We start from the raw sequence: 16,408 nt of genomic DNA, 5'->3' as shown, positions 1-16,408 counted from the left end.
GAATCTTTTAAAACCACACACAGAGCTATACCCTGACAGGTGATAAAATTACACCCTAAGAGTAAATTAGAAATTTTAGGAGGAGAACTCATTTTCAAGCTAAATGGAATCCCAACTAATAAAATATTATTTCAATGAACTTGAAAAAAATCATTGTTTCTAATTCACACCTCAATAGCATTTAGCCTATTCATCATAATATTTATGCTTCTTACCAATTTCTTGATGCCACCATGTTGCCTCACTGTCCTCCGGGCTCTTTTGAAGTTGGCAACATTTGCTATTGTTTCAGCTGCCAGACATTTCAGATTTTTATCCGATGAATCGAGTATATTCACCATAATTGGTAAACCACCAAGGTCAACAATAGTACGTCTGATCTGAGAATTATGGCTAATTTCCTTCAAAATTTTTAATGAACCAATCTAAATAGGAGGAAATGTTATAAGTAAAAGATCATTTAAGAACACAAGACAAAGTCTACACAAAAATAATTTCCATGCCAAGCTAAAATATCTTTTCATTCAAAGGCAATTGACTTTTCCAAGCTAATTGAACATTCCTTCCCATCATGCATACACTATGAGCCAACCAAGCTCTTACCTAGTATTCTGTACCTAGATACACACATCTATATCTATATCTATATCTATATTTATATCTATATCTATATCTACATATGTTTCCATCTCCTGTCTCTGTGCCTTTGTGTGTGTGTGTGTGTATTTGTCTCCCATACCTAGAACAAATTCCACACTCACTTCTGTGTCTCAGCATCCCCAAGAATTGGGTGACTGAAAAACTGTTTATATGAGATTAAGATAGATATATGATGTGAGATGTAAGACCATTATAAATATAATAAAAATAGAAAGCATTAAAATGGTAGTCTATTATATTTCATTTTGTCCTCACAACCCAACAAGGTAAATATTATCCCCATTTTACAGAAGAGAAAACAAAGGCAATCAGTGGTTAAGTGACTTGCTCAGGATCTCATAGCTAATAAGTATCTGAAATAGAATTTGTACTCTAGTCTTCTTGACTGTGTTTAGCACTCTACCCATATTGCCACCTCACTGCATCATGAAAAGTATAAAAGAAATAAAGTACTACTTTCTACATGAGGTCTACCCTGATCCCCACATCCCAGTAGCTATGGGCCTCCCCTTCAAGATTATCCTATATATATTTTGTATTTATTTATGTCTATATACATCATTTCCCCTAAATAGGCTCTAAACTTCCAGGGCAGGAACTTTGCGTGTGTGCCTGTGTGCATGTGCATGTGTGTATGTGCACGTGTGTTTGTGTGTGTCTATATCCTATGCACATTTCCTGGAAAACACATTAGCCACCTAATAAATACTTATTGAATAAATGCCTGCAGGAACCTAATCATGAAGAAACTCAACATCCTGTAAGATTGAATCAGCCTTGTTATTTGGACCTCATCAGTATTTTCAGTACCTTTTGCCCTTCTGACTAAAAGGCAAAGCTTTCCCTTTAAAGCCTCCACAAAGGAGGAGACCATGTCCATCACTTACCACCTGGCTGTTTGCCTTTGGACTTCACCATCATGGCCTTATGTTGAGTGCCTTACTCAACTGATTTTCAGGTGCCTTTTGTGAGTTGTTTTTCCCTTATTAGACTGTAAGCTCCTTGAGGACAGGGACTATTTTTCTGTTGAGTATTTGTATTCCCAGCACTTAGCACAGTGCCTGACATATAGAAGTCACTTAATAAATATTTATCAACTGGCTGACAATGAATGAATGAATGAATGAATGAATGAGTGAGTGAGTGAATGAATGAATGAATGATGAGAACTTTTTTTTAAACCCTTACCTTCCATCTTAGAATCAGTACTATGTATTGGTTCCAAAATAGAAGAGTGGTAAGGGTTAAGCAGAGGGAGTTAAGTGACCTGCCCAGAGTCACACAGCTAGGAATGGTCTGAGGCAAATTTGAACCCAGAATTCCCCATCTCTAGTTCTGGTTCTAAATCCACTGAGTCACCTGAGAACTTCATGGTAAAGAACTATCCTTTTCATGTTTCATGTATACTATTAATTCTTAGACCATATAGGAAAAGAGATGCAACACCTATTGCTAACAAAGCTACTCACCTTACATTTGATTTCATCTGTATCAAGCAAATTGATTAGGACTTCCAAACCCCCAACATCTCTAATAGCCAACTGACAGGTTTCTTGGGCCAAGTTGAAATCTCTCATTGAACATAATGCAATTACTGTAGCTGTCTGATTTCCTCCCTACAATAGTAACATAATATGCAATTGTAAATTAATCAAGACATACTTTTTTATACATATGGAATCATGTAATATACTTACACATTAGACATGCTGCAAAAAAGCAAGAAAAATAAGGAAAGTGAAAAAATACTCTTCGATCTTCACTCAGGAATTCATCAATTCTCTCTCCAGAAATAAATAGCATTTTTTTCATGAGTCCGCTGGAATTGTTGTGGATCATAGTATTAATCAGATTAGCTAAGCCTTTTATAGGTAATGTATTGTTACAATATTGCTGTTGTTGTGCTAAATGTTCCCTAGCTCTGATCACTTCACTTTATATCAGTTCGTATAAATCATCCTAGGCTTTTCTGAAACCATCTCCCTTCATAATTTCTTGTAACATGAAAGAATTCTATCATAATCGCATACCATAATTTATTTAGCCATTCCCCAGTTGAAGGGCATCACCTGTTGTAAGGATATAGGATTAGCTCTTTGCTGCAAAGCAGGAGAAGGAAGTCCTACAAGGCAGGAAGAGGAGGTCCTTCAGAGCAGAAAGGTTCCAGAATGTTGGGGAGTGACAGGCTGTTGCTTTTCCTAATAGTCAAGGAAGCAGGAGATTGAGGTTTTTTTCTACTCTTCTAGGGTGGACCTAGTGGGATAGTTATACTCTCCTGGGGCTTTCCTTTGATCCAACCTGGTCCTGTGAAACCTGTGTATGCTGAGATATTCCTGCAATAGCTGCTGAAGTCATCTGTCACTGAAATCTCCCTTTTGATCCTTGTTCCTGTAACCTTCAAGTCTTTCCAAATTTATAACTAACTAAAAAATTTGTAGGTAGTGAAAATTATTGGATAGTAGAGTTTAACAATGGGTTTGGGGTTTAGAAAAAGATCTTCCCAATTCCTTTCCCTTCTTCCCTTCCCTTAAAATAAACTGTTATTTTGTTATAATTATAGGTTTTGCCCATTATTTTAATATACCTATTTCACACCTCACTTTCCAATTCTTTGCCACCACAAAAAGGCTGTGATAAAATTTTGTGCATATAGGTCTTTTTCCTTTCTCTTTGATCTCTTTGGGGCACAGACTTGGTAATGGTATTGCTAGGAGAAAAGGTATGCACCATTTTATATTCTTTAGGCTTGGTTCCAAACTGTACACCAGAATGGTTATACCAGGTCATAGCTCTATCAATAGTACCTATTTTTCTCTATCCCCTCCAGCATTTATGACCATATTTATATTTTTAAAACATTACATTGTGGTTGAACTCTTTCATACACCTTTTATTTTAGCCAAGCTATATAGTCAAACTCAACATTATAACTACTATCACTATGCAACCATGTCTGGAATGCTTTCAACTCTCATTTATGCTGCTCAAAATTCTAGTTTCCGCCCAAGGTCAGGAGAGATCTCTTTTCACAGAACTTTTCTGCCCCCTGGATCGGATTGTTCTCATGCATCCATTCTACACAGGGAAGTCTTCACATGTTTAGAGTGGACAGCCTCTGACTCATTGACCTGACATCTGTCAGTTATGCTCAACTCGATTTAGCCCACTGCCAAGGCAGTTTTTCTGGCATGTGGATACTATATGCTATAGCTTCTTGGAGCCCTGGGTGTGAGTTAGATGAATTGGAAGGATCAGGAAAGGGAGAGGTCAGTGTTTCTTACACATAAGACAACAATGCAGAGCTATCTGATAGATTCCTGTGTTGGCAAAGTTCGACAGCAGTTAGTTCTCTCAAGTTTCAGGAAATAAAGATTTGTTTGGGGGCTCTAAATACCTGGTGACTGAATCTCAGGGGTGGCTGAACCTCAAATTTGGTGCCATGTCCTTTTGCCTAACCCCAAGTTTATGGAACATGATGTGAAGTTCAAAGTTTCACTATGGCTATAGCCAAGCATCAGACCTGGTATCGAAGACCCTGTTCCTGGCTGCTGGTGATGCAGGGTCTGGTCCTCAGCAATGTGCAGTGTTTGAGATTCTGCTCTTAGTCTGGATTCAGCCCAACAAGAGCAGTCCTTCCCTCCCTGGTTCCAGCTGAGAGTTAAGGAGGACCTGTTACTTTGTTGGAATGGATTGGAATGAGGCAATGGAGGTTGGCCAAGGCGACATCCACCCTAGACCCTTAACAGGGTTAGGGGGGCAGTATCCACTCAGACTGGTTAATGAAGACCAGAGCATGGCCATGGCAGAGGTCTCTCTACTACACCAAAAAGGCCCTATTTACTCTTGAGAGTTTCCTGGATTTCTTCCTTTTTAGCTATGAAAACCCAAATTTCTTTGAAACTGAATAAAATTGACACGAATAGAATTTCAGTTTGGAGGAATAGCCTGCACAAGACATTTACAAGTAAGAATATGCACGTTTTATATGGGAGATTACCCATTTCAATTGACTCGGAGTATCTATGCCAACAAGTATGTAAAAGAGGAGAAGAGAGAGATGGGTATGGGATGCTGCCTTGAATGTTAACTTAATAATTTATATTTTATATGTTAGAAAAGAGGCAACCATCATCGCTTCTTGAGCTGGGTAGTAGTTATGAAAATGGCATTTGAGAAACATTACTATGATAATTGAATGTGGTACAACAGACTGGAGAAGGGAATGATAGGATATAGACCAGGCTGGAGGCTGCTTGCAGCAATCTCTGAAAAAAAAGTGGCTAAAGCTGAAAGTAAAGGAGAGCTGTAGAATCAAGTATGCTTTCATTCTTGTGAGCAGAAAATCAAAGCTGTTCTATTGTCAGAGAGGCGCAAGTTGGAAATATGGTGGATTTCTCACTACAGTCTTCGTTAAGTAGCAGTGGTGATCAACTCCATCTATGTATTTAACAAAACAATTCAGTTGACAAACGGCTATTAAAATCCACACTGTCATGACTGACAGATTACAAATTCAAAATTAGATTCTCTTAGAATAATTTCTCATAGTTCACTGGTCATTTTTTTCTCAGTAACAGAATGTGACTTAATGTGCCTAAAGTAGCTTTTACAATATACTCTGATCAGTTTGACTTGAATAAAATATTATGAAGAGGTTCAAGATAAATAAAATTGATATTTTACTCTTAAATACGTAGCCTTTTGTCTAAGGGTAAGCAGGCATTTAAGGATCAAAACCCTCATTCCTGTCCAAATGTATAATACAATCATTCAATCCAAGTATACTCAGACCAGGAAAAAACTCTAAATTGGCACTTCATTTTGATCCATCACACAAAAATACTATATACAGCCCTTATCTGTTACATATATAATTATAGATATAATCTTGAACCCATTCTAAATATTAAAAAAACTAAATATGTATATTTAGTTTGTTATATTTACCCAAATAAAATAATATGTGGCCATCATAAATTTATTTTTCTTGTCTAAGTTGCTTACATAGCTTAATATCTATTCAAAAGGAAACCATGATAAAATATTTTCATATGTTTTTTTCCAAAACATTAGGTCCATGCACTACTGCTGGTGGCCACAACAAATATTTCTCTTTATATATGTAACCATTGCCCAAAACCTTATAGAAAAAAATTTAACAAACATGGAAATGATTAGCTCCTCATTAAATTCACACAAAATCTACATCATGCCATTAGGTTCTTTGAAATCTGATCTTTTGGATATAAAATAAATTCTTCTGGCACTTGAACAATCAATTTTATGGCTTTAAATTAAATGCAGATTTGGCTTTAAAATGTTGATCCCATCTTACATAATGTTTTTTTATAAATAGCCAATAAATTAATTGAAAATAAAATGTGAATTCTGAAACAAGCTGCATACCATAGCCATAGATAAAACAATTTCTAACAAATTTGAATGTAGTAACTAGAGCTCTTGGGTTCAGCAAAAAGTCATGTCATTTGCTTAAGAAGTTTTGCTCATATGAGAAGTTTGCCATTTGTAGTTCAAAGTAGCTTATAACCAATATGAAAGTCAAAAATATTCCCCCTACAATGTTATAGAAATATTAAGTAATTTCTTTAAAAACAAATCCAGGGACAAAAAATCATTAGGTTTAAGGTAATGACACTTTGCCTACAGTATTTTTTTTAGCTATGAAAACATTTTTTGCTGATCTGTATCAGTATTAGAAATGTAGAGATTTTAGAGCTGAATAGAACTCCTTGAAGTCACAGAATCATAGGATTTCAGAGTTTAATTTGGACACAAAAAAGGAATCCACATGCTAACCTACCTGATCCATCTTCAACTTGAGGGAACACCCAGCAGCTCGCCTCACTGGAGGCAGACCATTCTATTTCGAGACAACTCTAACTGTTAGCAAGTTTTTCCAGACATTAAGCCTGTAGACCTTGTTATACAATTTTTACACATCGACAAATTTTACACATTTCTCTTTCACAAAGAGAACAAATCAAATCCTTCCTTCATCCATCCATCATTCAGATGATTAAAGACAATTTATGCTTTTCCATCTCCGCTCCCTTGAGACTTCTCTCCTCTAGGCTAAAAGGAACCAGCTCCTTCAACTAATCCTCATAAGGAATGGACTTAAGGCACTTCCCTCTCCTGGTTGTCCTTTAGAAATGTGTGAGCTTACAAATGCTCTAACAAGGTCCTTCTTAAATCATAGCACCTAGAACTGACAATACTCCAGATGAAGCCTGAGGAGGGCACAGCACAGAAAAACTATTATCTCCTTTTGCCTGAAAGCAGGTCCAAATCCCATTCACTTTGGATTAGTGGTCGCCATTTCTGTTTGAGTTTGACACTACTGCACTAAAATACCCAGAACTTGTTCAGAACAACTGTTGTCTAAGTTTTCCCCAACCATCACTATTTGCCTGAATACTCAGTAGTCATTTTTGTAAACCCTTACATTTTGCCTTTGAATCTATACTAAGTATTGGTTCCAAGGCAGAATGGCAAGGGCTAGATAATGGGGGTACACAACCTCCTGTCTCCAGACCCCAGTATGCCATCTAGCCACCTATCCCTGCACTAATTGGTCTTTAACATAAAACTTTTTATGTATCTGTCTTGTTATAACAATTTAGTCATATACATTCTAAGGGAGCAAAAAGATTAAAAAAGAGGCAGAGATAGCTAAGAATACATTTAGAATGGCAAAATACACAATACTTTAGTATTTTTACTATCTTAAAATTGACCATTAGTTTTACTATAATTTTTATGGTATTCATCAAATAGAAAACTGACAATTACAATTTATTAATGGTATGCTATGCTGTTATCAGAGTATTTAAAAAACACTATTTTTTATAATTTAAGTATAAATCCATATTTCAAGAATATATTTGTAACTGGAAACTAAGCTACTATTCTATGCATAGTAGATAATTTATAAGCATTTATGAGATTTAAAAGATTTTAATTATGGGGAGGTGAAACATAAATTTATTGGTTGTTATTGCTAACTTAATTGTACAGATTCCATTTTTTAAATAAAAGATTGGAACTATAAACACAAGTAAAATGGGAAGATAGAAATAGAATGCTACACAAGTTCCAAAAAAATAAGGATGGTGACATTTTTTATGACTGTAACCCTATCTCTTAGAAAGAACAGTGCCTGACACATAAAGTTGCTTAGAAATAGATTTAGATTTGGAAAGGACCTCAGAAGTCATCTATTCCAAAGGCATGTTTTATAGATCAGGAAACTGAGGCAGTAAAGGATTATGATCTTTGCCTGGATCTTTTACATAGGTGCTGAGTGACAGAACCAAATCTAAAGCCCTTAACATCTTGCCACAATGCTTAGTAAATATTTATTGAGTGTTGACTATTCATTGAATTAAGATAATCTTTACACCAGATTCATGGAGTAAATACTGGAAAACCTCAACCAGAAAATGCATATTTGTTTATTTCTTTTTCCTTTGTAAAATGGGTATTCAACATTAAAAAGAACATTTTATTAAAAGAAAACAATAAAAGCTGTAGCCAACTCAAAATTCAGATCAAGACAAGACTTTTTAAGATTATTAATCTCTTTATTAAATTTTCCTCTTTTAGATAATCCTTTTCAAAATGTCTTAAAAACTGATGTAAGAACATTTTAACATTTACAAGTATGATAAAAGACTATACTTGACAACAAGCATTAGAAAAGAATTTTTCCCTATGGTCTTGCATCTCTGAATGGTTTGTTTTCAGTTTAAAATCTGATTTTTCACTTCAATTTCTAAAACATAAGGGGTCAAGCTGTATCTTGTTAAGAGATAAGTTATGGGCAAATATGACAGCTGTGGAATAATTCTCTGCCACATTTCCTAAATTGTCTAAAGTTTTTGGGTCATAGCCTGGTTGTATGTAAAACATCCAGATAATAACCAGGACTAGTGAACATTAAAAATGACTGTTTCCATGATGTTGACATTGCTCTACAATGATCTAACATGTGGAAATCTGCAACTGTTAATCCTCCTAGGTACAGGCACGTTGGGTTCCAGTGACCATAAAAAGCCAGGTACTACTCAGTTCTTCAAACAGACAATTTAACCCAAACTTTCTTTCAAGTACCAACAGCTTTTGGGGGACCATGCTCTCTCCTCAGATCTCAGAACACCCTGCCAATGGAGCTCATCCATGGGAACTACCCACCAGTCAAGAAAAGTAGAACTTCTCTTCTCCCACCCCAGCCATTTGGCCTTTACATCTGTCATGAATTAAACATAAACACAACTCTTTCACTATAAGTTTTCTCTCTCAATTAGAATAGGAGCTCCTTGAGAGCAGAGATGTTCTCAATTTTTATGAGTATTATCTTCAGCACTCTGCTTTGCATTTTAGTAAGTGCTTAATGAATGTTCTTCTATTCCATTCATTCCACAAATATTCTATTACCTATAAGATACTGGATCTAGGGGTTGGCCTATTACCCGAACATTTATTGATCATTAATATGAACTACCTGATATTTACTTTTTATGTATCTGTCTTATTACCTCAATTAAATTCATATGCTCCTCAATGTCAGAGACTATGATTTATGCATTTTTAATCCCTGGGGCCCAGCATAACATTCTTTAGCTATACATGGTCCTTAATAAATATCTGCTGTTAATGCCTTTTTTCCTTGGTCTGGACCCATGAGTTCACTGGTTTGGGGAACTGCCAGTGTGGAAAACTCTTTCCACAGATGCGAATGGACAATTCTTCTCTCACTTATAGTTTTAGAGAGTTGGCTGTAGGCACTGAAAGTTGAAGTAATTTGCCCAGGGAACACCACCAATATTACACCTGAAATGGGACATAAATGCAGGTTTTCCTAACTCCAAAAACTATCAAGCTATCTTATGACACCACATTGCTTCTCATTTGTTGATCATGAAAGAGAAATATCAAGTGATAAGGATGCACCATTTTGAAAAGAAATGAGAAGAATCACTTGTAGATAAATCCACACCGCTTTTGGGATTCATAGTATAAGAATATAAAATTTAGGTTTTTATTCTAATATGAAAGTTCTAAAGTAATATTGTGGTCACTGATTTAAAAATATTATAGCTTAAGTCAAAAAGGCTTTTAGTAGCTTTATTTACAAAGAGGCGAAAAGAATACAAGTGGGAAAATGTAATAAGAGGGTAGAAATGTCTAGCCTACCACCCTAAGTGTTGCTCCAGTGTCTGGCTCAGCCAGGTGGTGTCTTCAGCAAGGGTTCCACCAATGCAACCTCCTCCAGGAAAGGAAAGCCTCTCTAGAACCAATCTCTCCAGAAGCCAGAAAAGGTAGGCCAACTACTCACCCAGTTCACCAACACAGAATCTCCAAAGACAAATTCCCAAGGAGAAGAAGATCCAAGGAGAAGTCCAAAAGGCAAATTCCTCCAAAGAATCAGTCCAAAGGAGAAGTCACCTCCAATGAAGAAGTCCAAAGGAGAAGCCCCCTGAACAGGAAGTTCAGGACTTTTTATAGTCCTTTTTCCACATCACTTTCTGTCCCTTTCTCCACTTTACGGGAACCAATTGGTGACTCTCAATTTGCCAAGCCCTGCCCAAGGGGGATGGCAGTAACCTTTGGAGGTGTGAGCTTACTCTAATAAGTGACTCATGAATTCTCTTGCTTAGTGTTAAGTAGGGGTGCTCAAATTTTTGATTGATTAAGTTAAAAGTTGCTGATTGATAGACAAAGTTTGATTCACTCTTCACAATCCCCCTCTGATTCTTTGGGAGACTAGTCTCCCCAGTGAATCATTTAACATAACCAGCTTATACCTCTAAAGATCTTCTAGCTACAGATGCATACAATATTGTATTTTTCTAAGAGGAAACTATAATAGTTGGAGATAAGATGGAAATGAGAGAGAGAGAGAGAAAGAAAGAGACAAAGAGAGAGAGAGAGCGTGCAAAAGCAATGTTTGCTAGGTGCATTGTCAAAAAGCCAATTAGGGAGCAGTCCCCTTTGGCATAAGAGTTTACATTCAGAATAAGTGTGTTCAAACCCCTCAATTCAATCAATTACATCCCAAAGTTCACTTTGGATCTTCTGATGCAGTGTAGGTTTCTTTATGGCACCTTCTCCAAATAGTTCACTTTCTTGATTCAAGGAGTTAGCAAGCTTCTTATCCTGAAAATTCTCCCCAAAATGATTAAATCTTGGATTTTATAAAAATTATACAATCCCCCCCTGAAGAGGGTGTTGACCCACACCTGGATCAACTCAGGATAAATGGTTGAGTTATGGAGTATATGAGTCAAGTGTTGAAAGAAAAACCAAAAATAGAAAAAAAAACCTAAATAGAAAAAAATTAAAATTTAGGAGGAAAGAAAATTAAAATCAAAACCAAAATATAAAATTTATGTATATAAAAATGCCTGAGTAAGCAAGAATAAATCCATTATAGGTTCTTAAATCAGGATACAATTAAAGTGATTTCTGTCCCACAAGTCTGTAGGACAAATGCAATAATTACCATTGGCAGCCAGGACTACAGAAAGTTGCCATACTATAAGAGAGAAAAAAGGACTAAATTTTGATGTAAAAGAGAAGTATCATTCCCTGATCTGATTTTACCTTCACTCTCAGGGATAGGTGAGCCAAAATGGCAGCCAAACTTAGGTACTTGTTAGAATGTGGCACGGGGAAGACCTATATCTGATGCATGTCAAAAAGCTGCTACCTCGAACCTCAAATAAGTCCTCTGTCTTGGTGCAGATCTCATTAACCCCACAAGGGTTGTTGGTCTTCTTGACCTTGTGCTTCTTTGCCCTGTACAATGGCTCTTTTGTGATCCCTTCTTCTGGAATCAGACACAATTATTAATCACAGTCCCACAATATTTATCAATCAATGGCAGGTTTCCATAGCCTAAAGCTTTTGAGTATGCATTAATATTAGAAAAAATGAATATTTTAAACTAATTCTATCAAAATTTAATATTGATTATATGTACTTTAAGTACAAGAAATAAGAAAAGGAAAAATCAATATTCTATTAAAAAGAAAAAGAAAAGCAATAATTAAAAAATTCAGGAAATTAAATGTGTCAACCAAAACAGTGTCCACTTTCTCTATAGACTTTTATCTCTAATGCACATGACAGGATACATTCAATCAGTGTTAATAGAAGGTACTCTTCTCTACATATGAGCAATGAATCCAAGAGTCCTTTTCTCCAATTTTGATAGTTGTTGGGGTGGTTAACAGTACTTGAAATGGACCTTCCCAAGCAGGCTGAGTTGCTCCAGTGTGCTGGAAATTCTTTATATACGCCCTGTCTCCTGGGTTTAGGTCATTAATGGAGAAGTCTATAGGTCCTGCTTGTACTGTAAGCTCAGGATTCATTGAGTTCTCACAATTTGATCTGCAATTTCTGTATATGTGAAGCAATAGAAGTGTCCCCCACCCAAGTAATGATATATATGTAGGAGAAAAAGGCTTAGCCTGTATAGGAGGATATCCAGAAAGTATCTCAATTTGTGAGATGTGTAGATCTCCTTTGAACTTGCTTGGGAGATAAAATAAAGCTAGAGGGAAAGCTTCAGGCCATTTTAAATGAATTTCAGTGCACAGTTTTCCAATCATGGTCTTAAGTTCCCTGTTCATTCTTTCAACTTGGCCTGAGCTCTGGTAATGAAAAGGAACATGGAATTTAGGAGTTATCACCAAACAGGAATAAATTTGGGACAGAACCAAATTGGTAAAATGATTTCCCCCATCTGAATCAATTCATGCTGGCAGTTTTGTTTTCTTTCTCTTTCATTTTCCTCTTATCCTCAAATTATTGTAATTTCCCCTTTGAAACTGCAATTTTGTATGCACCTCTAGTTAAAGATCTTTAGAGATATAGGTTGGTTATGTGTACTGATTCCATGGGAAAACTAGGCATATAAATCTGATAGATTTCCACATGCTCATTTCCCATGGGAATCACAGGGGGATTAGTAATTAGAACCTGTTCCTGGGGACTTCAATTCTCCACATCCCACTTTCCTTCTCATGTTACATGCTGGCATAAGGAGGATATAAGTTTTGTGTAGCCCCACCTCTCTCTCTCTCTCTTTCTCTTCCTATAATCCTGTTTGGTAGAGGTGGTGTGAGCAGGAAGGAGAAATTACTCATGTGGTCTTATTTTTTTTAAGATAACTAGGTTTTTATACTTCTATTTCCTTTTTATTCCTTCTACTTCAAGTGATTATTAATAAACTTTATTAAAATATAATATGTAGAGTATTGCCCTTTAATTTAAATCTTATGGTAGAAAAAAACCAGAAATCTTATAAGGACCCTGAGACAGACAAGCTAAATTATTTGAAAAGTTGAGTACAGAGAAATCCAAGGATTCTCAGAGTAGGGGCCTCTGGGCATCTAATGGGGCTCCCATATGGAACTCCAGTCAATCTAGGAATGGTACTTACAGCTTTCCCTAGCTAGAAGGAAGAAAAGGCCCTAGGTAAAGGTTTACTTTAGCATTCTAAAGTCTTAGCAATAGAAGCTCTAGGCAAATTACTAATACTTCACTAGTTGCCTGAACCTAGAGGTAGAAGAAAGGCCCTAGACAAAGGCTAGCACAAGGTGACACCCAAGTCCTTAATGGTAACTAAGTAGGAATAACACCTGCACTCAAAAACTAGAGGGAAAGACTCTAAACAGAATCTAACTTAAGGGAAATTCCTGGTACTCTGTGACAAGAGAGAGGTCCCAGGAATATCCCAGCAAAAGAGCAGCCCCAGAGTTCATTGAAAGAACCTTGGCCAACAGACTCAGGACCAAAATGATGCTGGCTATAGCACTGAGTTGTATAGTCTGGTCCAAGCACAAAACACTCTCTACTACAACCTGGATAAAGCTGTTGAGAGAAGCAAACCAAAGAAAACTTTAATACTAAGAGGAAATATCTTGCTTTAAGAAATAATCAGGCGTAAACTCCAAGGAGAATGGGTTCCCACAAACCCAAGTAAAGCCTCTACAGGAAAAAAAATGCCTGGCCAAAGGGATTAAAGAAGTACCTGAAAGAAATACAATAAAAGTTACATAATGAAATTGTTATGGAGGAAATGATAACAAAGAAAACTAATACCTTAGAATAGTGAAAATTCTCACTTTCTCACTCAAGAACAAAATATTCTGAAATTAAGAACTGACAAAAGAAAATAGCAATTTAATTAAAATTAAAAAATAGTAAAAACAAAACTAGTTTTGTTTAAAACTAAAAAAAACTTTTAAAATTTTAAAAAATTTAAAAAATTTAAAAAAAAACAAAAACTAAAAAAAATAGTAAAAACCAAAAGACTGAAAAAAATGAAGAGATTTAAATAGTTACATCAAAACAATTGACCTGGAAAACAGATGAAAGAGAGAAAATTTACAAATTATTGGTATATGTAAAAATCATCACAAAAAATGTTAGCACCATATTTCAGGAAAATTCCTTAGGACTCCTAGAACTAAAGAGCAAAGTACATTTACATTCTACTACTAATCATCTCCTGACAGAAAGTCCAAAACAAATTCTCATAAATGTCAAATTCCAGAACTTTTAGGTCAAAGGATGAAAAATACCATAAGCAGACAAAAAGAAAATTTTCAGTGAGACAAAGTAAGCATCACTCAAGATTTCACAGCTGCCATTAGAAATCAGAGGATGGAGGAGCTTAGAATTTGATATTTCAAAAGGCAAAAGATAAAATATTAAAAGCAAGGACAAATCACCTGGGAAAATTAAGTATAATCAATCCAATAAAGGGAAAATGTATTTAAAATGAGATAGAAAATCTCCCAAGAAATTCTCATGAAAAAGTCAGAACTGAGTAGACATTCAGCCATGGAAATGAAGGCACCAAGAGAAACAGAAAGGTATGAACTTTTTTCATTAGAAGGGAATATTTGTTAATGAATTGTTTATATGTTAATAAGAGGATAAAAAATAAGTTATAGAGAACCTGAGTGTTGTTTTGTACTATTATGATATTCTTAGGAGATAAAAATAGGAAAGAAAATATGTAAAGGGTAGAAATGATGAGGAAATGGAGGGAAAAATCAATATCACGAAGAAGATGAAGAGTATATAATTGTAGAAGAATAAGTACAAAGGACAGGCATTCATGAAATCTTTCATCTGGACCAGATAAAAGAGTGAAACACAATTATATACACATAAAAATACACAAATGCACAGATATGTATATAAATTATAAAAACAACAGAAATTTCATTAAAGAAAATAAAAATAGTGAGACAACATACCCAGATTTATGGCATATGGGTTGAAACAATCTTTAGGAATGTATTTATGACTCAAAATGTTATTGAGAAAATAAAGAACAAATCAAAGAATCAAGCATATAAATAAAAAGTTTAAACAACAAATTTAAAAATACCTAATATTAACAAAATAGAAATTCTAAAAATAAAAAGATTAAATTTAATTAATAAGATTGAAATAAAATTAATAAAATCCAAAGCAAAGTTGAAAGTTAAAAACACCACTGAAGTGGTAAAAAAAAAAACTAGAAGCTTTTAAAAACAACTAAATGAATAAACAGCATAACTAATTTGATTTTAAAGAGAGGAAATTCAAATTGATTTCATCAAAAAATTAATGAATGAAGAAGAATATAGGAAATTATTAATTATTTTGTTCCATTATGTTATCAAATCTGATAGAGAAAATGAAAGATAAATTCTTATAAAAATATAAAATAACCAATATAAGAGAAATAGGCCATTTAAATAACTAATATATCAGAAAAAGTAAAAGAAAATTAAGAAGCCATGAATGAACTTTCAATGGAAAAAATTCAAGGAACATATGGATTTACAAGTGAATTCACTAAATATTCCAATAAACTCTCTGTAATTAACAAAAGATATTCTTCTAATTTTTACTGTGAAATGTGGTTTTTATGCCTAAACTAAAGAGAAATAAACCAGAAGGGGGGAAAGTAGAGATAGATATTCTTAATGAATGTTTCTGCAATAAAAATTAAATAAAATATTGTCAAATTAGGTAAAACCACATACAAGAAAGATTGTGATCACAATGAGTTCAGGCCATGAATGCAGGATTGTTTCAACATAAGGAAGATCACAAATACCATATATCATGTTAATATTAGTAATGAAAAGAACATGATTGTATCAACAGATTTTAAAAGATACAAAATCCAATGCCCACTTATATTTTTTAATTTCAAAAAAGTATAGAAATAGACATTTTTAAAAATGATAAATAATATGTACCGAAATCTAAGATTAAATGTCATGTTTAATAGGGGGGGGAAGTTTAAAGCCTTCTGAATAAGAAATCAATGTAAAACATCTCCAGATTCCATAAAAGAAGTGAATCTATCTAGAAAATAGTAAGACTGTAGCAAATGTAGAACATATAGAACTTTAAACTGACTGTCCCTCAAATTCAAAAAAACTGAATCAACAAGAACTAGAGAATTCTGAAAACGACAGAATAAACTGCTATAAAATACTCTTATTTAAGTAGAATGTTTCAAAAATATGAAATGTATTTACCTCAACTAATCTTCAACAATGACTTGTACGCTATACTTTAAGAGATCTGAGATTTCAACAGTGTGTGCTCTCCACTGTTGCATAATGCAGCTCATACAATGATTTTAATTCATGGTTCTCTGCCATAATCTTCTATAGGGATGTGCTAGAGACCCACTTCAAAGGTGTTA

At 34.7% G+C, this 16,408-nt stretch overlaps 1 protein-coding gene across 4 annotated transcripts in view; it reads right to left on the bottom strand.

The window, feature by feature from the left end:
- Window positions 1–16,408, bottom strand: part of ODAD2 (outer dynein arm docking complex subunit 2) — a 216,251-nt gene that overhangs the window by 132,129 nt on the left and 67,714 nt on the right. For all 4 annotated transcript variants that reach the window (XM_007504821.3, XM_007504818.3, XM_007504820.3 and 1 more), the window contains exons 5-6: window positions 2,130–2,276; window positions 216–425 (exon numbers count right to left, since the gene is read on the bottom strand). In XM_007504821.3, the coding sequence (XP_007504883.1) occupies window positions 216–425; window positions 2,130–2,276 (357 nt within the window). The remainder of the gene's footprint in view (window positions 1–215; window positions 426–2,129; window positions 2,277–16,408) is intronic.

The sequence above is a fragment of the Monodelphis domestica genome, chromosome 5 (assembly GCF_027887165.1).
Source record: "Monodelphis domestica isolate mMonDom1 chromosome 5, mMonDom1.pri, whole genome shotgun sequence".
Classification (NCBI taxonomy): Eukaryota; Metazoa; Chordata; class Mammalia; order Didelphimorphia; family Didelphidae; genus Monodelphis; species Monodelphis domestica.
The sequence above is the reverse complement of the archived record's forward strand: the minus strand, read 5'-3'. Positions and strand labels throughout refer to the sequence as shown.